At 42.7% G+C, this 27,839-nt stretch overlaps 1 protein-coding gene across 5 annotated transcripts in view; it reads left to right on the forward strand.

The window, feature by feature from the left end:
* STIM1 (stromal interaction molecule 1) overlaps positions 1-27,839 on the forward strand; it is a 238,412-nt gene that overhangs the window by 189,424 nt on the left and 21,149 nt on the right. For all 5 annotated transcript variants that reach the window (XM_004050497.5, XM_019036629.4, XM_019036628.4 and 2 more), the window contains exons 4-6: positions 11,327-11,438; positions 15,097-15,212; positions 25,855-26,032. In XM_004050497.5, the coding sequence (XP_004050545.1) occupies positions 11,327-11,438; positions 15,097-15,212; positions 25,855-26,032 (406 nt within the window). The remainder of the gene's footprint in view (positions 1-11,326; positions 11,439-15,096; positions 15,213-25,854; positions 26,033-27,839) is intronic.

Consider the following 27,839-nt stretch of genomic DNA (forward strand, 5'->3'; position numbering starts at 1 on the left):
ATGACATTAGGACATTGACTCTTGCTTGCATGTCCTCCTGGGATTTGGAAATATGAGTCATTTGGAGTCTGTATCTGTACTAAGCTCTCCTTGCCAAATTCTGCAGCCTGTCACTGATAGCCACAGCTCTCTGTACTTGCTGTTGCCTTCTTCCTCACTCTGGCCCAGGGATTCTTCCCATCTTCTCTTTGGAATGAGAAAACAGAATAAGACTTTTAACTTTTAGGTGCTTGAACCTTGGGGACAGGGAGCCCTGATATATCAGCTGGTCTGTTGAATGAGATCTTCATGCTGGAACTCAGGGTTGCTATCTGAGATACAGATGTTATAGAGGATACAGCTCATCCTGGCTCGTTTTGTTCAGACTATAGTGACTCCAGGTGGACACCATGCTGCCAAACCCTACCTAGATAGGGCATCTGCCTAGGTAACAATGATATATGCAGATAAAAACAACAACAACAACAAACAAACCAAAACAATCTTGAGGTTTGGTCTGACATGCTGAAGCTATTGTCCTTTTCCCCTACAGCTTAGCTATGTAGGAGCTGATTATTCTAGAGTCCATCTTCAGTGGAGTGTATTGGCCCCCTTAGCAACCCCGTGCCTCACTTAATGCAGTGTTTAGAGCAGTGGTTCTCAGCTGGGGGCAGTTTTTCCCTTCCATGGGATGTTGAACAATATCTGGAGACATTTTTTAATTGTCATGATTGGCAGCATGTTACTGGCATCTATGTTGTTAAACATCCTGCAATGCACAGGACAGCCTCCACAACGAAGGATTATCTCATCTAAAATGTCATTGGTGCAGAGGCTCAGAAACTCTGGTCTAGAGTGACTTCTACCTGTCACCACTGTGGTGTAGGGTGCTGATAGAGGAGTTTCTGCATGCCAAGATTCTATGCCCAGACTTGTATCAAGGCATCCTCCCAGTAGACAAAAGGCCCTTGATGCACTGCTGGCCTCAGGCCTTCTAGCAATAAAAAAGTAGCCTTCTTTCCACTACACTCCAAGCAGAAAGGCCCCTTTGTGCTGGATGAGGTCGAGTTCCCTTGGCAGCAGTGGCGGGAGTGTGTTGTTCTCTGCACTTTACAGGCTAGCACTTGTCTGTCTGCCTTTTATCTGTGTGTCACTCTCTTATGCCTTCATTACCTGACACTCCAGACCATAGTAATTGATAACATCTGCAGTGCGTTAGGATATATATTCATTTTCAGGAATAATACATTCTAGTCCATTTAACTTCCGTCAGCATTTTTTTTTTTTTTTTTTTTGAGTCAGGGTCTTGCTCTGTCACCCAGGCTGGAGTACAGTGTTGCAATCTCAGCTCACTGCAACCTCTACCTTCCAGGCTTACGTGATCCTCCCACCTCAGCCTCCCGAGCAGCTAGGACTATAGGCATGTACTACCACACCTGGCTAATTTTTTAATATTTTTTTGTAGAGATGGGTTTTGTCATATTTCCCAGGTTGGCCTTGAATTCCTGGGCTCAGGCGATCCACCTGTCTCAGCCTCCCTGTGTGCTGGGATTACAGTCATGAGCCACCAAGTCCATCCCTCAACACTTCTTTTTTTTTTTGAGACGAAGTTTTGCTCTGTTGCCCAGGCTGGAGTGCAGTGGTAAGATCTCAGCTCACTGCAGCCCTCCGCCTCCCAGGTTCAAGTGATCCTTCCACCTCAGCCTCCCGAGTAGCTGGGATTACAGGCACGTGACACCATGCCCAGCTAATTTTTGTATTTTTAGTAGAGACAGGGTTTCACCATGTTGGCCAGGGTGGTCTCGAACTCTCCTGACCTCAAAGTGATCCACCCACCTCAGCCTCCCAAAGTGCTGGGATTACAGGCGTGAGCTACCTTTTTTTTTTTTTTTTTTTTTTTTTTTGAGACAGCCTCAGTCTGTCGCCCAGGCTGGAGTGCAGTGGTGCGATCTCAGCTCACTGCAACCTCTGCCTCCTGGGTTCAAGTGATTCTCATGCCTTAGCCTCCCAAGTAGCTGGGATCACAGGCACGCACCACCCCTCAACACTAATTTAACCCCAGCTCTGTCACCCTTCTTTTCTCAACGGTATCTCTTGGAAATTAATTTATCTTTTTCTTCCAACATATTCTAGTCTGGGAATTAGAAATATAACCAAGCACTGACTAAGCACCCTTCACTTAAGCTTCTAGTATCTTGTCTCCTAGGACGCATTCCTGGACACACTGTGTCTACCTCATTTCCTTCCCCTGCCACCTTTCCCTTCTCACCTCCCATGCCTCTGCAAATAGTCTAATCTTCCCCCAAAGGCACTCAGCTTCAGAGCTTTCCTTCTGAACTCCAGCATCTTCTTGAGGACATTAAGAGATTGGAGCATTCTTGCCTTCAACTTTATTTTATTCAGGATGTCTCCCTGATTATCTGCTTTGCATCACATGCTGGACTGAGAGGAATGCCTGATTTTGTTTGTTTTGTTTTGTTTGTTTTTGAGACAGGGTCTTGTTCTGCTGCCCAGGCTGGAGTGCAGTGGTGCAGTTATGGCTCACTGCAACCTTGAACTCCTGGGCTCAAGTTATCCTCCCACTTCATCCTCCTAAGTAGCTGGGACTACAGGCATGTGCCATTATGCCTGGCTAATTTTTTTATTTTTCTTTTGTAGAGTTGGAGTCTGCTGTGTTGCTTAGGTTCGTCTCAAACTCCTGGCCTCAAGTGATCCTCCTGCCTCAGCCTCCCAAAGTGCTGGGATTATAGGCATGAGCCACCATGTCTGGCCAAACGCCTGTTTTTTGACAAGCATTTCAGAATTTACTTATCCACGTGAGCTGTATGTTTTTCTAAGGAGGTTTTGTTGTTGTTGTTGTTTTGAGGCCCACATCAAATCATTTCTGGAACCCCTCATTTAGAGTAGTTCTTATTGATGCCACTGTATATGAAGCTCTTAGTTCAGAAACAGTGGATGAGCAAAAATGAACAGGACACATTCCGTGCCTTCAATGTTTTCTGCCTATTAAAGGGAAATTAGACCAGGTCGGTGGCTCATGCCTATAATCTTATCACTTTGGGAGGCTGAGGCTGGAGGACTGCCAGAGGCCAGGAGTTCTAGACCAGCCTGGGCAGCATTGGGAGACCCCATCTCTACAACAAGTAAAAGAATTTTACCAGGCACAGTAGCTCACGTCTGTAATCCCAGCACTGTGAGGCCGAGGAGGGAGGATCACTTGAGGCCAGGAGTCTGAGACCAACCTGGACAACATGGTGAAACCCCATCTGTACTGAAAATACAGAAATTAACTGGGTGTGGCGGCACGTGTCTGTAATCCTAGCTACTCCAGAGGCTGAGGCAGGAGAATTACATGAACCTGGGAGGCGGAGGCTGCAGTGAGCTGAGATCATGCCACTGCACTCCAGCCTGGGTGGCAGAGCAAGACCCTTTTTCAAACAAAACAAAACAAAACAAAGACAAAGACAAAGACAAAGACAAAAAAAGAGTTAGCCTAGCATGGTAGTAGTACATGCCTGTAGTCTTAGCTACTCAGGAAGCTGAGGCAGGAGGATCTCTTGAGCCCAGGAGTTCAAGGCTGCAGTGAGCTGTGACCATGCCACTGCACTCAAGTCTCGGTGGCAGAGCAAGACCTGTCTCTCTCTCTTTTTTTTTTTTTTTGAAATGGAGTCTCACTCTGTCACCCAGGCTGGAGTGCCATGGCGTGATCTCAGCTCACTGCAACCTCCGCCTCCCAGGTTCGAGTGATTCTTATGCCTCAGCCTCCCAAGTAGCTGGAACTGAAGGTGCGTGCCACCACGCCCCGCTAATTTTTTTGTATTTTTAGTAGAGACAGGGCTTCAGCATGTTGGCCAGGATGATCTCGATCCCCTGACCTCATGATCTGCCCACCTCAGCCTCCCAAAGTGTTGGGATTACAGGTGTTGAGCCACCGTGCCTGGCCAAGACCTGTCTCTTCAAATAAAATAGATATGGAACTTACGAGAGGACAGTGATGAATCTCACCATATCATTCAACTTCAAAACTTTTTTGGCTTCTTGCTGCTTACAGCAGTGGTTTTCAAACTTGAAGAATGTACAAATTCCTTTTAAGGTAAGTAATTCATCTTGGACCTGCAGTGCTGACTTAAATTATTTTTATTATAATGTTATTTAAGTATATACAAACATAAAACAAAGTTTAAGTCACTGTATAAAATTTGTATATAAGTGTAAACAAAAACAGATTTATACTTTAAGTAAAAATAAACTTCAGATCCAATAAAATGATGCTTTTTTGCTGAAAATCAGTTGCTTCCAGGCTCTTTTTAAGTTCAGCATATCTGTATTGCTGGGTACCATGTGATGACTCATTCCTCCCACCATTTTTCTTTATTTAAGCTACCACGAAACTTTGATTCATGATCTCATTTGACCTTCACTGGGCTGGAACTATTCCTTGTGTATTGTGTATTAAGTCTACTTCTATTCCTTCATAATTGACTTTTAACAAAGTATAGAGATAAATTTGCTTTCTGTATGTTTAAACACAATACAGTTATAAAAATTATTATTATTATAATTTTTTTTTTTAGACAGAGTCTCGCTCTGTCGCCCAGGCTGGAGTGCAGTGGCACGATCTCAGCTCGCTGCAACCTCCACCTCCCGAGTTCAAGCAATTCTCCTACCTTAGCCTCCTGAGTAGCTGAGATTATAGGCACCCGCCACCACGCCCAGTTAATTTTTGTTCTTTTAGTAGAGATGGGGTTTCACCATGTTGGCCAGGCTGGTCTTGAACTCCTGACCTCAGGTGATCTGCCCGCCTCGGCCTCCCAAAGTGCTGGGATTACAGGCGTAAGCTACTGCACCTGGCCTATAAATTATTTTAAAAGGGTACTTTTTATGACTATTCATTAAAAACATCACATTATAATATTGAGGAATCACTAGCTCTAGTGCTCCACGTATGGTGATGATGCAATTTGCCATGTTGCAAATGACCATTCAGTTGTTTCAGTTAGAGTTGGTTACTGTTATGACAGAAAATCCTTTCAATCTGATATAAGCAAAAGGGAGAATGTACTTCTTGCACAAAACTGAAATATCTATGAATAGGGCTTTCTACAGGCATTATCTGACTCAGGGCTTAAATTATATCAGCTGGATTTTTTTTTTTTTGAGACAGGCTCTCACTCTGTTGCCCAAGCTGGAGTGCAATGGCATGATCGCGGCTTATTGCAACCTCGACCTCCCAGGCTCAAGCCATCCTCCCACCTCAGCCTCCTGAGTAGCTGGGACTACAGGTTCGCATCACCACACCTGGCTAATTTTTTTTTTTATTTTTTGTAGATGTGTGGTCTCCCTATGTTGCCCCGACTGATCTCAAACCCCTGAGTTCAAGTGATCCTCCTGCCTCAGTCTCCCAAAGTGCTGGGATTATAGGCGTGAGTCACTGTGCCTGGCCTGTCATCTGGATCTTGACTCAGCTTTTCCTCTGTATGAAGGCTTCCAGCAGCATCAGGGAGGTTGTATACACCACCCCCCTGCCCAAACACACACACACACACACACACACACACACACACACACACACACACGCTTAGAACGTGAATGATGGAGCCAAACTGCCTGAGACCAAATCTTGGCTTTCCCAGTTCCTAGCTGGGTGACTTTGGGAAAGTTATATAAGCTCGCTGTGCTTTAGTTTCTTCATCCTTAAAATGGGGATAAAATAGGATATCTACTTCATATGAAAATGATGAAGATTAGTGAGTTAATACATGTGAGGTACTTAGAACAATACTCTCATAGACTAAGCACTATGTAAGAGATGGCTTCTATTACTATTATTATTATTGTTGTTGTTATTAACATTATAGTTCAGGTTCATTTTATCCCAGACACCAGTATAGTGGAAAAGCAAGCATATCCCCTATGGGCCAAACAAAAATTTTAGAATTCAGTTTCTTCAGCCTTGACTTGGGTTATGTACTCATCCCTGAACTAAGCACTATGGGCAGAAAGATGGAATGTATTGATTGGTTTAGCTTGGGTTACATACTCTACTTTTAAAGGCTGATTTAGCTTTGCCTGAAGCATATTAGCTGAGAACAAGGGAGGAGTGGTTCTGTTCATACAAATTCAGAATACTGTTGCCACCAAAAAGGGAAGTGGATGCTTGGTGGCAAAAGTGAACCATGTTCATTACAGTGCTATCAGATAGATCGTAATAGGTGATCCTGTTATACTACATTAGTCTCTCTGGGGATGCACCAATTGGGACAGTTCTTGTCTGAATTAAACTAAAAGACAGTTTATATCTTTTAGTGGGTAATATTTGTCTTTTTGAATTGCAATTATGAATGTATATTTTGTGTAAAAACATCAGTTTGACCTCTGGGTTCTTTTGTATTAAAATATTTAAATTTGAGATATATTATTGTTATGAAGCACATCATGTCCTAAAATTCCAGGAAAATACAGTTGAGCCTTAACAACATAGGGGTTAGGGGTGCTGACTGTCCCTTTTCCCCCATGTAGTCAGAAATCCACTTACAACTTTTGACTCCCTCAAAATTGAACTATTAATAGCTTGTTGACCAGAAGACTTACCAATAACATAAACAGCCTATTAACACATATTTTATATGTTATATGTATTATATACTGTATTCTTACAATAAAGTAAGAGAAGAGGAAATGTTATTAAGATAATCATAAGGAAGAGAAAATATATTTACTGTTTATTAAGTGGAAGTGGATCACCATAAAGGTTTTCATCCTCATCTTCACATTGAGTGGGCTGGAGGACGAGGAGGAAGAAGAGAGATTAGTCTTGCTGTCTCAGGGGTGGCAGAGGCAGAAAAGATAGAGAAGGTAGGAAGGGAGGTGGGAGAAGCAGGCACACTCAGTATACCTTTTATTGAAAAAAAATCCATGTATAAAATTCATGTATAAATGGACCCAGGAAGTTAAAACCTGCATTGTTTAAAGGTGAACTGTGTCACTGTAACTATTTTGCATCAACACACTTATAAACACAAATGCAACATGAGCACTGAAGTTGAGAGCCTGTATTCTTATATATCTAGATGATACAGAATATACTTTTGCTTTTTACTTTTAGCTTATTTCCAAAATATAAATATAGAATCAAAACATTTTAATGGTAAATTGTCTTTTTTTTTTTTTGAGATGGAGTCTTGCTCTGTCACTCAGGCTGGAGTGCAGTGACACAATCTCAGCTCACTGCAACCTCTGCTTCCCGAGTTCAAGCGATTTTCCTGCCTCAGCCTCCTGAGTAGCTGGGACTACAGGCATGCACCACCACGCCTGGCTAATTTCTGTGTTTTTAATAGAGACGAGGTTTCACCATGTTGGCCAGGATGGTCTTGAACTCTTGAGCTCAGATGATCCACCTGCCTTGGCCTCCCAAAGTGCTGGGATTACAGTCATGAACCACTGCCTGGCCGTAAATTATCTTTTTTTATCTGTTTTGCAAAAGTCTTACTCCGTCACTCAGGCTAGAGTACAGTGGCATGATAATGGCTCACTGCAGGCTCAATCTCCCAGGCTCAAGTGATCCTCCCACCTCAGCCTCCTGAGGAGCTGGGACTCTAGGTGTGCACCACCACACCTGGCTAATTGTCCCTGTTTGCAGATGACATGATTGTATGTTTAGAAAACCCCATCGTCTCAGCCCAAAATCTCCTTAAGCTGATAAGCAACTTCAGCAAAGTCTCAGGATTACAAAATCAATGTGCAAAAATCATAAGCATTCCTATACACCAAGAACAGACAAACAGAGAGCCAAATCATGAGTGAACTCCCATTCGCAATAGCTTCAAAGAGAATAAAATACCTAGGAATCCAACTTACAAGGGATGTGAAGCACCTCTTCAAGGAGAACTACAAACCACTGCTCAATGAAATAAAAGAGGACACAAACAAATGGAAGAACATTCCATGCTCATGGATAGGAAGAATCAATATTGTGAAAATGGCCATATTGCCCAAGGTAATTTATAGATTCAGTGCCATGCCCATCAAGCTACCAATGAATTTTTTCACAGAATTGGAAAAAACTACTTTAAAGTTCATATGGAACCAAAAAAGAGCCTAAGCCAAAAGAACAAAGCTGGAGGCATCATGCTACCTGACTTCAAACTATACTACAAGGCTACAGTAACCAAAACAGCATGGTACTGGTACCAAAACAGAGATATAGACCAATGGAGCAGAACAGAGCCCTCAGAAATAATACCACAAATCTGTAACCATCTGATCTTTGACAAACCTGACAAAAACAAGAAATGGGGAAAGGATTCCCTGTTTAATAAATGGTGTTGGGAAAACTGGCTAGCCATATGTAGAAAGCTGAAACTGGATCCCTTCCTTACACCTTATACAAAAATTAATTCAAGATGGATTAAAGACTTACATGTTAGACCTAAAACCATGAAAACCCTAGAAGAAAACCTAGGCAATACCATTCAGGACATAGGCATGAGCAAGGACTTCATGTCTAAAACACCAAAAGCAATGGCAACAAAAGCCAGAATGGACAAATGGAATCTAATTAAACTAAAGAGCTTCTGCTCAGCAAGAGAAACTACCATCAGAGTGAACAGGCAACCTACAGAATGGGAGAAAAGTTTTGCAATATACTCATCTGACAAAGGGCTAATATCCAGAATCTACAAAGAACTCAAAAAAAGTTACAAGAAAAAACCCCATCAAAAAGTAGGCGAAGGATATGAACAGACACTTCTCAAAAGAAGACATTTATGCAGCCAACAGACACATGAAAAAATGCTCATCTTCACTGGCCATCAGAGAAATGCAAATCAAAACCACAATGAGATACCATCTCACACCAGTTAGAATGGTGATCATTAAAAAGTCAGGAAACAACAGGTGCTGGAGAGGATGTGGAGAAATAGGAACACTTTTACACTGTTGGTGGGACTGTAAACTAGTTTAACCATTGTGGAAGACAGTGTGGAGATTCCTCAGGGATCTAGAACTAGAAATACCATTTGACCCAGCCATCCCATTACTGGGTATATACCCAAAGGATTATAAATCATGCTGCTATAAAGACACATGCACACGTGTGTTTATTGCAGCACTATTCATAATAGCAAAGACTTGGAACCAACCCAAATGTCCATCAACGATAGATTGGATTAAGAAGATGTGGCACATATACACCATGGAATACTATGCAGCCGTAAAAAAGGATGAATTCATGTCCTTTGTAGGGACATGGATGAAGCTGGAAACCATCATTCTCAGCAAAATATCGCAAGAACAAAAAACCAAACACCGCATGTTCTCACTCATAGGTGGGAATTGAACAGTGAGAACACTTGGACACAGGAAGGGGAACATCACACACTGGGGCCTGTTGTGGGGTGAGGGGAAGGGGGAGAGATAGCATTAGGAGATATACCTAATGTAAATGACCAGTTACTGGGTGCAGCACACCAACATGGCACATGTATACATATGTAAAAAACCTGCACATTGTGCACATGTGCCCTAGAACTTAAAGTATAATAAAATAAAAAAAAGAAAGAAAGAAAAACCAGACAACCAAATAGAAAAAAAAAAATTTAATAGAGACAGGGTCTCACTGTATTGCCCAGGCTGGTCTTGAATTCTGGAGTTCAAGCAATCTCCTGCCTTAGCCTCTCAAAGTGCTGGAATTACAGGTGTGAGCTACCATGCCCGGCCTATATTAAATTATCTTGACCAGTGCTGTCTAACAGAACTTTCTACAATGATGGAAATGTTGTATAGTTTATGCTGTCTAATATGGTACGCACTAGCCACATCTAGCTATTGGGCACTTGAAGTGTGGCTAGTGCCATCGAGGAACTGAATTCTTAATTTATTTAATTTTAATAAATTTAAATTTAAATTTAAATTGCCAGTGTGGCTACTGGCTACTACTGCTTGGACAGTGCAGCTCTGAATAACATCAAATAAGAGAATGGCTATAAAGTGCCCAGTGTGCTCTATACTAAGCACACAGTAGATGTGAGAGGAGGAGAGGTCTATAGATTCTGTCCTGAAAAGGGTTGGGCCTCACCTAACTGGCCAGAGCAACCTGAGTTAGGCTTATCCCAGGACAATACTAGTAGCTATCTTAGCATGGTAGTCAAGACTCTTTGTGACACGGCTTCAACCTTCTTCTGCCACTACCTGCCATATATTCTATATTCTAGACCAGGGGTCCCCAACCCCTGGGCCACGGACCTGTGTCAGTCCATGGCCCGTTAGGGACTGGGCTGCACAGCAGGAGATAAGTGGTGGGTGAGGGAGTATTACTGCCTGAACTCCACCTTTTGTCAGATCAGCAGTGGCATTAGATCCTCATAGGAGTGTGAACCCTATTATGAACTGCACATGTGAGGGATCTAGGTTACGTGCTTCTTATGAGAATCTAACTGATGCCTGATGATCTAGGTGGAACAGTTTCATGCTGAAACCATCTCCCTGCCCAGGTCCGTGGAAAAATCATCTTCCATGAAACCAGTCCCTCATGCCAAAAAGGTTGGGGACTGCTGTTTCACACACATCAAACTTCACATCTTTTCTTTTGCACCTGTCTTCATTCTGTATTGAGTGCCCTCCTCTCCCCACACCCATGAAATATTTGAGATAAGCTTCTACTAATCCTTTATGTTGCAATACATCATCTTCTCTGAGGCTGTCCCTGAAGCCCTAGGCAGTTATTTCCTTTCTTCTCTGTGCCGTATGTATTTTTCTCATCAGAATCTGTGCTTCACTCATGCTGTTTAGCTTTTGATCTCTTCCACTGGATTGGGAACTAACTTCCTCCAGGCTTGGCACTAAGTAGTCCCCTTATGAATGCTCAGTTGAATAGCTGGACGAATGGATGGATGGATAATTGATTCTCAACCCTGGTCACAACAGTTTAAAAATATGCCAAAATCAAATTTATTGAGTTATAATTTACATAAAAGAAGATACACCTATTTTAAATGTACAGTTTGACGCATTTTGACAGATGTTATCATTTGTGTAACCACCACCACATTCAAGATATAGAATATATCCATCACCTTATAATGTTGCATTTGTGATTTTTTCCCAGTCAGTCCCCAGCTCCCTTCCTGGCTCCAGCTAACCATTGATCTGCTTTCTATCACTATAGATTTGTCTTTTCTAGGATTTCATATAAATAGACTCACAGTGTATACTCTTTTCATACTTAGTATTTTATGGGACAGATAGATATTAAACACACAAATGTGGTAAATATTAAGGTCAGTATGACAATAAATGCAAGCAGTGCTTGGCATTCTAGAGTCATGGCTTTGCTTGTCTCTTTTCACAGTATACAATTGGACCGTGGATGAGGTGGTACAGTGGCTGATCACATATGTGGAGCTGCCTCAGTATGAGGAGACCTTCCGGAAGCTTCAGCTCAGTGGCCATGCCATGCCAAGGTCAGGAGGGGACTGGGTTTTTCTCTGTTGAGGGTACGGGGAATGGGCTGGAGTGGGCCTGCCTTCAGATTGCTCTGGCCAGTTAAGTGAGGTTCTGCCTTTTTCAGGGCAGCGTCTATAGATCTTGCCTCTTCTCACATCTGTTGTGCACTTGCTATAAAGTATGATGGGCACTTTGTATCCACTCTCTTCTTTAATATTCCTGTCAATCCTGGGAATAGTACTGATAGCTGCCATTTACTGAGTGCTTAGTACATGCCAGGCATTCTACTCAACACTGTATACAGTATCTCATTTAATTCTTACATCAGTCCTGTAAGGTGGGTATTATTGTATAGAGATGATGAAACTGGTTAAGTAACTTATCCAAGGTCACAAACATGATGAGTTAGGGGCAAAACAGATTTGAATCTTGGTATACATCAAACCCTGTTGGTGTTTCTTTCTTTTTTCTTTTCTTTTTTTTTTTCCTGTGCCCTGAGCAGCTGCCTCTTTTATCACCCGGGAGCCTCAGGGCTCTTTTAGCCTCCCCTGGGTTATCCATATACAGCTTATTTATAATAAACATGGTACAGAGGAGAGGTTGATTGCCATTGGCCCCAGCCTCATCTCTGGGATGACTCCAACAGCTGTTGTTTCATAACTCTTTGCCTACTTTACACGCTGAATATGCTAGGGCTTGGGCTGGGAGTGGGAAGGGGATGGAGTACTGCTTGGACTTCTTGTTATGTCAAACTAGTGCCATATGCCATTCAGTCATTAATCCATTTACTTATTCATCCAACAAATATTTACTGGGTACCTGCTCTGTGCCAAGCACTTGTGCTGGGTGCTAGGGATAAAGATGACAACAAGCTGTCCTTGCCCTCAAAGGGCTTACTATCTGGTAAGTGCTGATTATGTATAATCTGTCATCTTATTATGTAGGTGCATCTGGTTTTGAGCTTCAGCAAAGGGGAAAGGGGAAGGTGAAGCTGTTGGAATGCGCACACTTTGCAGTCTCCAGCCACAGAGCTACTGAGCACTGCTGTCCAGGCCTAGCTGAGCTGGCTGTTCCCTCCTCTGCTGCCTGCAGCCTCTTCTTCACAGCTTCTCCCTACTCTGGAGAGAGTAATAATCTTAATGTTTCTACCTCCCTTTATAGAGTGCTTTCCTACATATTATTTCAGTTGATTCTCACAACTCTGGGAGGAAGAGTATCCCAACCTTTGGGTGAACAAACTGAATCTCAAATATTTTATAATTTATCCAAGCTGGTAAGTGGCAGAGCTGGGATTTGAACCCAGGTCTGTCTTGTTCTAAATGCCCTGCTTTTTTTCACTGCATCTTCCTCTTGTGCCATGTGGTTAAAGATAGGCTTCCTTTCAATATTCAGTTTAGTTCTATTTTACAAAACTTCACTAAGCACCTACCATGTGCCATACTCTCTGGTGGGCCCAGAGGACAAAGAGATGTATTAGACCTGACCCCTGACTTGAGGAACTCCATGTTTAATGGAAAAGTAGATGACTGACCACTAAGATCCAGGATTTAGGTTTCTTTCTTGCTACCCATAGAAATAGCAATATTGCCTTGTGGATCCCTGGACCATTTTCCTCATGGGGGGATATCTTTGGCTTGGATTAAAACTGCAAAGCATAGGATAAGAAGTCAGTTCTCAGGTCATTGGTTCACTTAGCTTTTTTGTGGCTAGAATTACAGCCACGACCAGGTCCAGCCAGGCTGGGCACAGGTGTAGGGGATGTCAAGCTGTGGCACCTTAGTGACAGGAGGAAGCATGGGGCCTTCAGTGCTTGGGGTGAAGTGAGGGTGGTTCTAGGCCCATCACTAGCTCACATGGTATAATGAGAATAATCTAGCAGATTTGAGTTCATTCTCTGGCTTTGCCACTTACTTGTGTGTGACTTTGGGCAAATTACTCAACTCTAAGTCTCCATTTTCTTATCTAGAAAGTCGCACTAGGCCGGGTGCAGTGGCTCACACCTGTAATCCCAGCACTTTGGGAGGCCAAGGTGGGTGGATCAGGAGGTCAGGAGATCGAGACTATCCTGGCTAACATGGTGAAACCCCATCTCTACTAAAAATACAAAAAATTAGCCAGGCGTGGTGGCAGGTGCCTGTAGTCCCAGCTACTCGGGAGGCTGAGGCAGGAGAATGGCGTGAGCCCGGGAAGTGGAGCTTGCAGTGAGCTGAGATCGCGCCACTGCACTCCAGCCTAAGCGACAGAGCGAGACTCCGTCTCAAAAAAAAAAAAAAAAAAAAAAGAAAGTGACACTAATAATGGAACTGAGTTCTTAAGGTTGTTGTGAGGACTGAATGAGGTATTGTATGTAAAGTATCAGAACAGTAGCAGACACACAGTAGTTGCTTATTCAGTGTTAGCTCCTTTCTCATTTCTTTCATTGCTTGCAAGTAGATAGCATTCCAGTTCATAGGTTTCTTTGAGAAATAGACTGTAGAAAAGATGACAATGTTTATTCTCGTTAGTCAGACGAACTGCAGCACAAGTGTTTCAAAGAGGAACCCCAAGAACTCCCAGGCTTGTAGGAAGCATCTGATTTTACATAAGTTTGCACAGTAGGAAACTGAGGTCCTTGGGGAGGAACAAAGCAACTTATGATCAGACAAATGAGTCACTAGTAGAGCTGAAATGAGAAGCCAGATCTCCTGACCACTCCCACACCCCATCACAGTGCCTCACTGCGTCTCTTACTGGTGGGCTTGATTGCTTTCCAAGGCCAGAGAAAGAAGTAGCTGTTCCTGTATGCTCAGACAGGAGTATAAATCACACTGTGATGTCAGAAGCTTCTTTTCTAGCAGGGGAAATAAAGCTATGCATCAGAAAAGAGCACCAATCTTATAGAGTAGTATAGAATTAAGTGCTTACTTGTGGGACCTAGACCAGTGGTTTTCAACCTTTCATATCTTTTACCCGCCTCCTCTTATATCCACTGTGTTCCAGCAGAAGAGAAACAAAGTTCCATTTTTCCTAGCTCATTTTCTTGTTCACAGGCTTTCTCTTATTAAAGTTATCACTGACAGTATGGGTGGAGGTCATAAAAAATTACAGTAATTTTATTGGAGGTAACTTGTATTGCAGTGACTCAAATACAAGCTAAAAGGACTAATTCCATTTTTGTCATCAGTGGTTAATTAAAATTTTTTTTCCTTTTCTATATTTCATTTCAATAGCACATCAGCAGGTTTATATATAAAGACAGTGAGTTTAGATTAGGATAATTCATAAGTCCCAGAATCACTGCGTCATATGACATGACAGTTTGACCTGGGCTGCACAGGAAATGCATTTATAAATGGTAGGAGGTGGGGAAAATATGTAGAGGATAAACCCTGGAAGGAGAAGCACAACAGAAAATTTAGTTGGGTGTGGGAATGGTCACAGACAGGTAATCCTTAGAGGATAGGGTGCTTAGAAGTTGGTGGATATGGGGAGAGGGCTGAATAAATTCTTGGTAAATGTTATGTGTCTCTCCATATACCCTGTTGAGACCCAACTGGTATAGACTCTGTGTTCTAGAGTGCAGAGGGGAGCAATCACCAAGAGCTAGAAGTGTTCCTGGGGGAGGCGGGTAATCCTACCAGGATCCTTCCTGGCTTTACTGGAAGGGAACTGATCTGCTACTCTTTGCCTCAACAGGCTGGCTGTCACCAACACCACCATGACAGGGACTGTGCTGAAGATGACAGACCGGAGTCATCGGCAGAAGCTGCAGCTGAAGGCCCTGGATACAGTGCTCTTTGGGCCTCCTCTCTGTGAGTCTTGTGTTGAGAAGGGCTACTGCTGTGCCATGGAAACCAAAGCTGTTGTAGTGGATAGACTAAGGCTAAGGCTCTGGGTCTCCTAGGCACACCTGCAAGATAGCACCTATACTATTTCCACTGGTATTAAGGTATGAAAGAGTCTTACATTTTAGTCCAGACACGTAGCAACATGCATTCATTAAATACTTTAAGGAAATATCTGCATTGTGCCAGTGCTGTGCTGGACCCTGTAGGAAGACCTGGAATGAATCATGTTCTGCCCTGAAGGGATAACATGTGTGTTCTGTAGAGGTACACAGTACTTCTGAGGCCCAGATGAGGGCTAGTGAAGGTATCCTATAGACAAGGTGACATGTTACCTCTGCCTTTAAGGGTGGATAGAGCTTTATTCTATGGAGGTGGCAGAATAGGACATTCTAGGCAGAGTAAACAACCTGAGCAAGAGTACAAAAGCTAAAATATGAAAAGTATGCTCAGGGATAGAAGTAACCCCCTATGGGCTGAAAGCTTTTTACCTGTTACCTACTTCTATATTTCATTTCAATAGCATATCAGCAGGTTTATATATATATAATGACAGTGGGTTATTGTAGACATGTAGAGTGCATGAACTGATTAATGAACATCTTTGTATTATTGAATGACCAAGGAGGACTAAGTGGGTTTTCACTGAAGCAGTAGACACACTCAGGCCTAAGAAAGGGTGGTCTCTTCAGCCAGGGTCTAGTTGAGAGAATTAGGTTGTTCAGTCTCTACAGATCTACGTGGTAGGAACGGCCAGCCTGCCATCCTTTTTCTAATTCTAAGTGAACCAAGGGGGAGCAAAAAGTAGTGAGATTTCTTGGAAAACTATTTTCAACCAAACAGGCTCTTAGGGCCCACTTCCTGCCCTTTGGGAATGGCTGGCCTCGATTTAGGGTGCCAGCAGGAGAATGCTATTGAACCAGGAAACAGTCCAGAGAAGCAGCTGGCAGGCAAGGTCAGAGGCCATATAACATTTCCCTGTCTGTGAATATGGCTTGGCTAATGTGCAAGTTGATGTCTCAATACAAGTGGATCCATACTTTTTGAAAGTATGAAACAGAGCAACCTGGGAGAAGACTAATGTTTCCACTTCCTTTGCCACCTTTTTTTTGGGGGAGTGGAGGGTTCTAGGACACATTTTACTCACCTTCATTGGTAGTTTTGAATAACGACACAGTGAGTGGTTCTACTCTTTATGTAAGGCGTAGTCTCTGTATTGAGCAATGGCCTTCCAGTCATTCACTAACCTTTATTGAGCACATTCTATGTACCAGCATAAACGGCAGGGTCCCTGCTCTCCAATACTTCTATCTAAATGGAGATAGCTACGTCAACAAATATAGTAAAGTGTCAACAAATATAGTAAGTGTTATAGCTATTATGTAAGTCTTTCCAGAGTTCAACTGGGGGCACAAACTAGGGAGGAGTTTCCTATTGGAGTCCAGGGAAACTTTATGGAGAAAGTAATTCTTGAGCTGAGTCTTGAAAGATGAGAAGTGGCCTTATTAAACTCTCCCTATGTTAACAGCTTACACATCTCTTTGTATACACCAACAAGGACACTTATACCCAACTATAAAAGCTAGGCTACTTTTGCAGAGGTTCTCCTCTGTCACCACCATGCAAGGGGAAGCTTTCAGCAGCCTGAAAGTCTTCCTTAGCCTTGTAATATATATTATCAAGCTTTATCTGTATCAAAATCAGATTTATCATGTCTGAAAGGGTACAGCAGAAACTGCAGGTTAAAGCAGTCAAGGATTTTATCTGAAAAAATCAGCTAGCATGGGAACCAGAATGCTGGGGACATGGTACTGGGTCCAGGATATCAGAACCAACAAGAGGGGCCCTGGTGGAGCAGGTTGGACTGATACCAGGACAGGGGTATTCTTCTCTTAGGCTTATTGCATGTAGCCCATGTGCTGCATGTGATCTAACTTAAGGAAGGCCAGAGATCAGCAGGAAAACTATCTTCCTGAGATAGGCAGAACACAGGTACTGAAGCTAAGAATATACTTCACACTGACTGGGATACTTATAATAATAATAGTTTTTAAAAATGGAAAACTTGTGTTGGCGAGGGTATAGAGAAATTGGAACCCTGTATATTGCTGGTGAGAAGGTAAAACGGTTCAGCTACTGTGTAAAATAGTCTGGTGGTTTCTCAGAAATTAGACACAGAGTTACCCTAGAACCTAGCAATTCCACACTTAGGTATATATGCAAAGAATTGAAGACAAGTACTCAAACAAGTGCATGTACATGCATTTTCATAGCAGCACATGTCACAAGAGCCAAAAAATAAAACAACCCAACTGTCTATTAATAGATAAATAGATAAATACATTGTGGTGCAATGGAGTATTATTCACCTATAAATGGAATGAAGTTCTGATACATGCTACAATGTGGATGAACCTGGAAAACATTATGCTAAATGAAAGAAGCCAGACACAAAAGATCACATATTATATGATTCTGTTAATATGAAATGATTAGAATAGATAAATCCACAGAGACAGAATGTAGACTAATGGTTGGCAGGGGTTGGTGGGAGGAGGGAATGGGGAGAAACCACTTACTGGGTAAAAAATTTTACTGTAGAGTGATAGAAATATTTTGGAACTAGATAGAGGTAGTGGTTGCATAACATCATGAATGTACTATATGCCACTGAATTGCTTACTTTAAAATGGTTACTTTTATATTATGTGAATTTTACCTCAAATTATTTTTTAAAAAGCATATACAACTAAAGAAAGAATAGATAAATTGGACTTCACCAAAATAAAAAAGTTTTATACTTCAAAGAATGTACCAAGAAAGTGAAAAGACAACCCACAAAATGGAGAAAGTATTGGCAAACATTTTTCTGACAAGGCTCTACTATCCAGAATACATAAAAAATTCTTGCTAGGTACGGTGGCTCATGCCAGTAATCCCAGCACTTTGGGAGGCTGAGGTGGGCAGATCACCTGAGGACAGGAGTTTGAGAACAGCCTGGCCAACATGGCAAAACCCTGTCTCTACTAAAAAAATACAAAAATTAGCCGGGTGTGGTGGCACATGCCTGTAATCCTAGCTACTCAGGAGGTTGAGGCATAAGAATTGCTGAAACCTGGGAGGCAGAGGTTGCAGTGAGCCAAGATCGTGCCACTGCACTCCAGCCTGGGTGACAGGGTGAGACCCTCTCTCAAAACAACAAACAAACAAAAAATGGACAAAGGATTTGAACATATTATTTATATAGTCCACAGTTCAATGGCCAATATACACCTGAAACAATGCTCAACATCATTATCAGGGCAATGCAAATCAAAACTACAATGAGTTAACACTTTTTACCCACTAGGATATAATAAAAAAGACAGTAACAAGTGTTGGTGAGAATGTGTTGAAATTAGAATAATAGCCAAAAAGTGGAAACAACTCAAGTGTCTGTCAGTTGATGAATGGGAAAAAAATGGTATATACATACAATAGAATATTAATCAGCCACTAAAAGGAATGAAGTACTGATATATGCTACAATGTGGATGAACCTTGAAAACATGCCAAGTAAAAGAAGCCAGTCACAACAGGCCACATATTATATAATTTTGTGAGTTCACTTATATAAAATGCCCAGAACACACAAATCCATAGAGACAGAAAATAGATTAGTGGTTTCTGGGGCTGGGGGTGGGGGCAGTGGGAAATAGGAAGTGACTGCTAATAGATATGGCATTTCTTTTTGGGGTAATGATAATATTCTAACATTAATTTTGCCAGTGGTTGCACAACCTTGTGAATATACTACAATCATTGAATTGCCCATTTTAAGAGAGAGACTTAGAATTTTAGGGTCTGTGAATTACATCTTAATAATAATAATAAATATATACATGCATACCTTGTTTTATTGTGCTTTGCCTTATTGCGCTTGGCAGATAATTGCATTTTTTACAAGTTGAAGGTTTGTGGCAATCCTGTGTTGATCAAGCTGTTGGTACCATATTTCCAAAAGCATGTGCTCACTTTTGAGTCTCTGTGTCGGAATTTTTAAGCAATAAGTTATTTTTAAATTAAGGCACGCACACTGTATTTTTAGACATAATGCTATTATACACTTAATAGACTACAGTATAGTGTAAACATAACTTTTATCACTGGGAAACTAAAAAATTTTTGTGACTCACTTTATTGCTATATTAGCTTTATTGCAGTGGCCTCAAACTGAACTTGCAGTGTATCCGAGGTATGCCTGAACAGCTTTTTTTGTAGCTCCTGGATTTTTATTCAGACAACTTGTTTGAAGTTTGGGGAAGAACCCTGTATTGGCAGGTGACCTTGGTCCCTTTTCAAAATTGCCACTCACTGTGTGACCTCGGGTAGGTGACTTTTCTCAGGTGTGTTTTATGATTTGTATCAGGAGATTCCTCCCTACAGTTCCTTTCAGCTGTGACATTTTATGATTTTTGGGAGGAACTTCTTCCTCAATACGGGTTCTGTATAAAAGACAGGAGGTCTGTTCCTTCCTGGTGTCTGCATCCTGTATTTTTAGGACTTCTGTGCTTGGTCCTCGCCTTATTAAGTGAGCTTTGGCAATTCAGTTCTGCCTAGATTTGGGTTTCCTTATTTGTAAAATGGGTTTGTTCATTAAAGGTTCTTACTGGTTCTCTCACTCAAGGATTCTAACAGAGCTAGGTATACTCTTGGAAGCTAAGGTTTTAGAAATCAGCAGCTGTCCTGATGGCAAATATTGTTTTTATATTTTTCTACTGATGCTTGTCAAAGGAAACATTTGAAAATCGCCAGCTGGAATCTGAGGAAAATACTAAGGAGCTCTTTGCCAGGAGACTTCTGAAAGGGGTAGGGACATGCCCGCTGGGTGTTTACAAAAAGTCCCTTGATCTGTGCCCCTCTAGACTTTATTTCCCCTCTGAGCATGGACTAAAAATCCCTATTTCAGTTCTATTCTTTAATACCCATTTAGGAGGCCTGTACTGGCTCTGACCTGTATTCTGAACTTAGGATGAGTTCTTAAGGCTGAGTGAGCAGACACTTAGACCTCATCATCAGTCATTTAGCACACAAACACCCCAGAGAACCTAGACTTGTTACAGCTGTGAGCTATGGCCACCTCACTGAGCTATAATAAAAATTCTGTTATTGGTCTGAGGCTTGACATATCTTAAATTAAAGGTTTGTCATGCAGTAGCCAAGAGGATCTGCTGAGGGAACAGGTGCCATCTGTCCACAGCAGCCTCAGAACTTGGGAAGAGGGAAGAGGGAAGAGGGATCAGACTGGCTCAGCAGAGGGCCACCTCAAGGTCCATTTTCTGACAGTAGATGGCATGCTCAATCCTCCCCATGTGACCACAGAGTAGCACACTGCCCTTTAGGATCTTTTTCACTCTACAGAGTTGGCTCTGGGTTTACAGGCTCATCTAGGGCTCGCCAAACAGTACCAGTTTGCAGATGTTAGGTGTGTTTGGAGATGTTAGGAGATGTTATCCATCTTCTACTTCCATTAGAGGAAACAAGATATAATAAAGAGTTCCAGCTTTGAAATCAAGCTGACCAGCTCTATCACTCAGTAGCTTTGTGACCTTGGACACATTTCTAAGGTTCTCTGTGCCCCAATTTGCTCTAAATAAATGGTAGCTACTATTTTTAATATTTAATGTGTGCCTACAGTGTGCTTAGTCCTGGGCTAGGGGCTAGCATGCCCTTTGTGCTTTCAGCAGGAATATTGAGAAAAGTGCAGGGAGGCCTACAGAATAATTGTTGCGGGTCAGGGGCAGTTGGAGATAGGAAAAGAAAAGACTATGCCTCATCTTCCTTCTTCATTGGCTCAGAAAATAGGGGAAAGTCCCCAGTGAGCAGGAGTGGTTGCTTTTCTGGCAAAGCTCACTCTGATCTCTGTACCTGCATCCTTACCCTCTCTCTCTTTTCTGTTATGCTCCAATTTGCCCTTCAAGCTCTCTCCAGGATGTTTTTCCGTCCTTTTACAGGCATGCTCAACTCTTTCCTCTTATTCTCCTGTAGGAACCCACAGCCCTTTGTACTTCTTTTTTTTTTTTTTTTTTGATAACAATATGTCTCTCTGCCTTTTATCCTTTAAACTGGGAACTCCTTGATGAAAGAATTTTGTTTATCTGTCATCAGCACCCAGCTTAAGATCTAGCCAGAATTGAGTGCTGGGAGATGTGTGCTAGAAGTTATATGGAAGGAGGCTGGGCCTCTCCAGACTACAGAAGTGAGGGGATTTGGGAGAAGAATCTGGCCCAGCTTGGTTTTGGGGAGAAATGCTATCTATGGAGTACCTGAATAGCTGAGGCATTTAAAGCATTTGTTGGGCTATAACTAGAAGGGAGGGGGGCCCATGAGTAGCTCTTACACGTTAAACAGACATCCCAGCACAGAAGGCTGTGTAAATGACAAAAGAAATTCCTACTACATATTTTGGCAGTGAGGGATGAATATCTATATCTGCCAGGGTATTGTGTGAAGTGGACAGGGTGGAGAGAATAGATTGGGAGAAGGGATTCCAGAAGGTGATAATGATTGGATGCTCACTTTCTCAGTGCTAACTTGTACCCTGAAAATTCTTATTATTACCCCTGACTTTGTTAACATCTCAGTATCTCATTTTTTTACAACCACTTTCCTTGTCTCAGGCCTGATGGTGTTAATAGTTGACCTCATTTTGCTAAAATCTAATTGCAGCACACAGACTGGGAATTCTGCCATCCTCTGGTTCCCCCAGTCCCAGCCAGCTTCCCTGGGTTAGCTCTGTTCACCTAGCCAGCCACATCTGTTCTCCTGAAACCTCCATGGTTACTCTGCCCTGGCTATGGCTACTGAGTGCAAGGTAGATTCTGAGAGCTGAGTTTGTGTAGGGATTGTGCGATGCAGCTGGCCATGCTCTTTTTGTCTCCAGGAGCTGGCATTTGCCCTCTACATGCACTTTGTATTGTAGCTCCCTTTCCATCTAAAACCTCCCTGCATTCTCCCCTTTTCTCCCTTTTCTGCCTTTGCTAAATACCTGTTCTGGTCAGACCCTGTGCTAAGAGTATGGGGCTACAGAGATATAAATAAACCTTGTGCCCTGGCCCTGAGGAACTCACAGACTACCAGATGGTGACTGACATGGAAGTTGAAAAATAGGCTGGGCGCAGTGACTCTCTCCTGTAATTCCACTTTGGGAGGCTGAGGTAGGAGGATCTCTTGAGGCTAGGAACTCAAGACTAGCCTGGGCAACATAGCAAGACCTCCATCTCTAAAAAAGAAAAAAAAAGTTGAAAAACACACAAGACAGTCCCTGAGAAATAAAGAGATAACCTATGTTTACCTGTCCAAAGAATGGGTTGATCGTAGCTCACAGGAGATGGAATGGAAGGCTTTGTGGGCAATGGTAGGGAGAAGACAGTAGGAATTGAAGAATGGGAATGGGATTATAATGGGAAGAAGCAGATTATTAGTAAGGCATAGATTAGACTCTTGATTTGCCTATTCTCTCCTCTTTTTCTACACAATGATTCATAGACTCACTTAGTGGTGTGGGGTACAGCCTAGGGCTCTGTGGGAGGGACCCGACAATTCTTACATCTACTGCTTCAGCTACTTCTTCTTTCTCAAACTCCACATCTATATTCTTAATTATCTCCTGGCATGTCCATCTGAGTATCTCCAAGACACCTCAAAGTGCTGTCATTTACACCTACACATTCGATCTCGTTAGTAACCACACATTCTATCTCTGTAGTAACTCTAATGCATTTTACAGCTGAGGAAGCTGAGGTCTAGATAGGGGAAGTGAATTATATAACAAATTGGGGCAGAGGCAAACATAGAACCAGGCTTTCTAGCACATAGTGTGGGATGCCTCCCTCGGTAGCACAAGAATTTCTCTACACGGACCCTTGTGTTTAATCTTAACGCCTGGTTATTTGGCCTTTGGGTATTCACTGCCCTGATGGCAATGCCACTATCAGCTTCCAGGATATTGTGTGGGGGAACACTCAGGCCTTGGAACTCTTAGAGTCAAGAGTTCCAAGAGTCTAGCTTGAGCTAGATCAGGGCCATATTAGACATCTCCATTGTAAGAGATGTTTGCCTGTAACAAAACAGAAACAATATTTGCTGCGTGAATATGAAAGTTGTAGTGAGAAAGTGTGGTGTAGCAGAAAGACAATGTAGTTGGGCAAATCTGGATTTAAACCCAGCTCTAGCAAGTTAGTGTCCCTTACAGAGCCTCAGTTTCTTGGTCTACAGAATGGGAATACCAATAACCTATCTTATGTAGTAGTTGTGAGGATAAGAGACGATGAATATAAATGCCTGATATGTTTTATATTTTCTCTATTTCCCTTCCTTTCTTATACGGATTAAGGGAAGGGAGATATTATCATACTTGAAGCTTATCAGTAAAGAATCAATCCTTCCAAGATTTATTGAGTGACTTCTGTATGCTGGTTGATGTTATGCTGTGCACTGGCATATATAGGCAAGTGATGATCACTAGGAACCTTAAAGAGTAAATCAACCATGTTAGAATCATCTTTTTTCTATCAAGCTTGGTAGCTCATGGATGTGGCAGGTAGTATTTCCGGACTTTATCTATACATTTGACAAGGCAGAGGGTTGGATAGGATGGATATTTGTATATTTAAGTGGAGTCAAAACTAGTTGAAGGAATCCAGTGGTAGTGATAGGTGGAACAGTATTACCTTAGAGGGAGGGAGTGACTGTTAGATCTTATCCTTGGCCTTGGTTATTCAGTATTCTTATTCATGACTTGGATGAGAATATGAAGCTGGGCAAAATAATAGATCTGGTTCCAAATCGAACTGGATAAGGTAGAATAAGAAACCAAATGAAATAACTAGGCTCAATCTGCATACCCACCTTAAGTATTTGAGGTACTGGAAGTGCTCGTTGCATGGAGTCTTGTTTGAACAAGGATACCTTTGACTTTTGGTAAGAATATAAAGGGGATATTGAAGTTGAGAAACCCTAGGAAACCAAGATTAAAAGTCGTTAACAAACAGGGGAGACAAAGAATACCCCAAGCTCTGCTAGTGGCTCTGGAGGAGGCAGGTGTGTTCCAGGAAGTAAGGCAACTCACTGTGCTGCAGAAATAGCTCCCCTTGGAACCTGAAAGACAGGAGAGTGATGGCTTACGTATGGCTAGACTTGTAGCCTGCCTGGAGGCTAGGGGATGGCCACTAGAGGACCCTCAATTTTCTTTCAGAGAGCCTGGAATAAACATATGAAGGACATGGCCACCACCCTGACCTAGTGACCCCCCTCCCTTGGGTGGAAATAGGATGTGTTAATCTGTCTTTGATCCCATCTCATCCCCATGTTCTGCTGCTCAGCCTTTCTGTGAGGAGCTATGATGGTAACTCTTCTTGTCAAACTATGGGCATCAGTATCATATGGTTTCTTTTTCTGGTGTCTTGACCTTCCCTTAACTTGGTGGCTCTACCTGGGTCCTTTTGGATTTCCACCAGCCCCATGTCCTTACTATGTCCAAGGATCATGCCAGTCCTACCTCCTTCTCTGCTGTTTAAGGGCAACTTGCTGTGCACAGAGGGTCATTAGCCCTGGCATAACTCCCTTTTTTCCCTCTTTCTCTGACTCCCACATCCAGGGCTCCTCTGAGCCCACAGCACAACCTAGACAGAGGATGCAGGAGTAGCTGTCTCCTTCTTATAGTGCCCCTTTCAAGTGTTTTGTGCTGTGGCACAGAGCCCAGATCTGGTATACCAGGAACAATATTAGTTCCAGAAATGCCTCTCTCCTGATTGGCTAAGTTTTTAGGATGTGGCTTTTGCTTTTTATCTTGTGGTGTCATTTCTTGTTTAACATTTAAATTTTGCTCTGGACAATGGGCATTCTTTGAACCCCAGCTGGTGGCTGGGGCCCTCGTGGTTCACTGAATTGCTACCAGGTGTTCTCTGAAAATAGCTCTGCCCCTCAATTTCTGGTAGGTATAATGTCTCATCCATATGAATTTATTGATGCTATCCTGTTCTAGAGTCTCTGGATTTCACAGTAGCCTAGAAATGTTCTCCATAGATTGAGACTTCTGGACCTTTCCCTGATCTGTGCCAAGAATGGCCTGGTAGTCCAGGATACCTAGTTCCTACAGTGACTTCAGTCCTACAGCCAGAACTGAGGCTTCTGGTGACATTGCTTTATATCCTTTATACCAGTCATCTCCATTTACCTACTGTGGAACTTTAGAATTGCTTACCCTGTATGACAGAAGCCACTACATCTTGGCATATGGGCTCATCCAGCCCAGAGATGGCTGGGGCATATTGAGAAGGCACTAGTTCTCTCCTCTTCACTGCATCTTAAGAAAGTGTGATTTAATAAGCATCCTGTATTGCTGTAAGGCCTCTCATTTCAAAACAAAGCCTTGGCTAGCAGAGAGATAGACATAGAGCTTACTGTAATAGTGTATGGCAAGTGTGTATCTAAGAAGAGAAACTAATTCCTTCTCAGTGGGAGAGTGTGTCTGTTATGGAAGGCTTCATAGAGGAGGGATGCAGTGGAGTCTGCAAGGCTAAGTGTGCAGTGGGCACCCTAACTCATCATGCCCTCCCCTCTCTGGCAGTGACTCGCCATAATCACCTCAAGGACTTCATGCTGGTGGTGTCTATCGTTATTGGTGTGGGCGGCTGCTGGTTTGCCTATATCCAGAACCGTTACTCCAAGGAGCACATGAAGAAGATGATGAAGGACTTGGAGGGGTTACACCGAGCTGAGCAGAGTCTGCATGACCTTCAGGAAAGGTAAGGCCTGCCCCTTCAGGAAAGGTGAGGCCCTGCCAGTTCTTGGGAACCTCCTATTTCCACCTGGGTGTGAGCCACTTGGCCCCTGAGACCTTGTCAGCATGGCAGCCCAGGCTGCGTCATCCTTCCAAAACTGCATTGCAAGTTTAGGTTGCTGATATTCCAATTGCCCTGGGCAGTTATTCCTCCTGGGGAGAAACTTGTTTCTATCTTTTTTGCCTCTTAGCTTCAGAGGGAGAAATGTGTAGCTGCCAGAGGTCTTGAGCTTCCCATTGCTTGTTATGGGGTCATTCTTCCTTCTGCCTGTCTCTGGACTGCTTCTCCTAGCATATAAATAGATGTAATGAACTGTTCTTTACTGTTCCCCAAAGAAACCTCAAAACCTTCCTTCTTACTGTCCTTAGTTCTTTCTTATAAGGAGTCTAAATCTCATAAACACTAACTTGCTGTATAACTTTGGATAAGTTTCTTTCCCTCCCAGGACTTATTTCCTCATTGGTAATATGAAGGGATTGACCTGGGAGAATGCTAAACTCTCCTAGGAGAACACTTCCAACTCAGATGGTCTGGGATTCTGTTAAAACAAAATGTGACTTCAAAACTATGGCAGAAGATTTAACTGTGAAAAGAGAGTGCCCGTCAGTCAGTCAGTCAGTCCTGACATCTAGGAACCAGTTCTGTGATGGCAGTTATAAGAAATTCACTGGTCCTGAGGAAACAAAACTTACACACCCACAAGAAGCAGCAGTGAGAGCACACTTAATGCAGACTTAGTTCCAGACTCAGCTTATAGGATAAGAATGCTAATGTCTAGAAAGACAAAGAGGTGGATGAGTGGATGTGGGACTCTGAGGAGGTAGCCTTTAAAGATGGGTAGGGAGGTCCTGGGTGTTAAGGTTGAGTGTATAGGGTGGGGTCAGATCCCTGGAACCTTAAGATGCATGTGGGGAAGTTAGTAGGATGCAGAAGGCAATAGAGAGTCAAATCAGGTTTTTTTGGTTGTTTTGTTTTCGAGAAGAGGAGAGGTCTATTCAAGACTGTCTTTTAGAAAATGATTCTGGAAGCCTAGGGACTCTAGTTGGGAAGTCTTTGCAGGAATTCATGTAAAAGGAAATGAAGTCTTGTCTTTTCATTTATTTCTATTTATTATTATTATTATTATTTTGACTCTGGGTCTTGCTCTGTTGCCCAGGCTGAAGTTCAATAGCATGAACATGGCTCACTGCAGCCTCCACCCCCTGGGCTCAAGAGATCCTCCTGCTTCAGCCTCCTGTGTAGCTGGGTGCATGCCACCATGCCTGGCTAATTTTTTTATTTTTTGTAGAGACAGGGGTCTTGCTGTGTTGCCCAGGCTTTTCCTGAACTCCTGGACTCAAGAGGTCTACCTCAGCCTCCCAAAGTGCTGGGATTACAGGCCTGAGCCACTGTGCCCAGCCATTGTGTTATTTTTAAATGGTAAACACTATTTAATTTGGAGGGGTAGGGAGAAGACTTCTTGTGAGCCAGGTATTGTTAAATACTTAAATGCATTATTGCTTTTAATCACTGTGGCCCTTTGAAGTAGGTACTATTAGAGTTGGGGAAATGAAGGATCAGAGAGGGTAAGTGCTTTGTTCAGGGTCATATATCAGTAAGTAGTGAACTAGGAATTTTGACACTCCAGGGTGCTGCCTTCACTGAGGTAGCAGACTTATTGGATTTATTTCCATGGGCTGGGCTTCTAGGGAGCAAGAGGGGTCTGATCTCTAAGCTGATTCTTGGCTACTTTGCTGGGCCCCTTGTTCTTGGGCCCTTTGCCAATTAGGAG

The sequence above is a fragment of the Gorilla gorilla genome, chromosome 9 (genome assembly GCF_029281585.2).
Source record: "Gorilla gorilla gorilla isolate KB3781 chromosome 9, NHGRI_mGorGor1-v2.1_pri, whole genome shotgun sequence".
In the NCBI taxonomy this organism is placed as follows: Eukaryota; Metazoa; Chordata; class Mammalia; order Primates; family Hominidae; genus Gorilla; species Gorilla gorilla.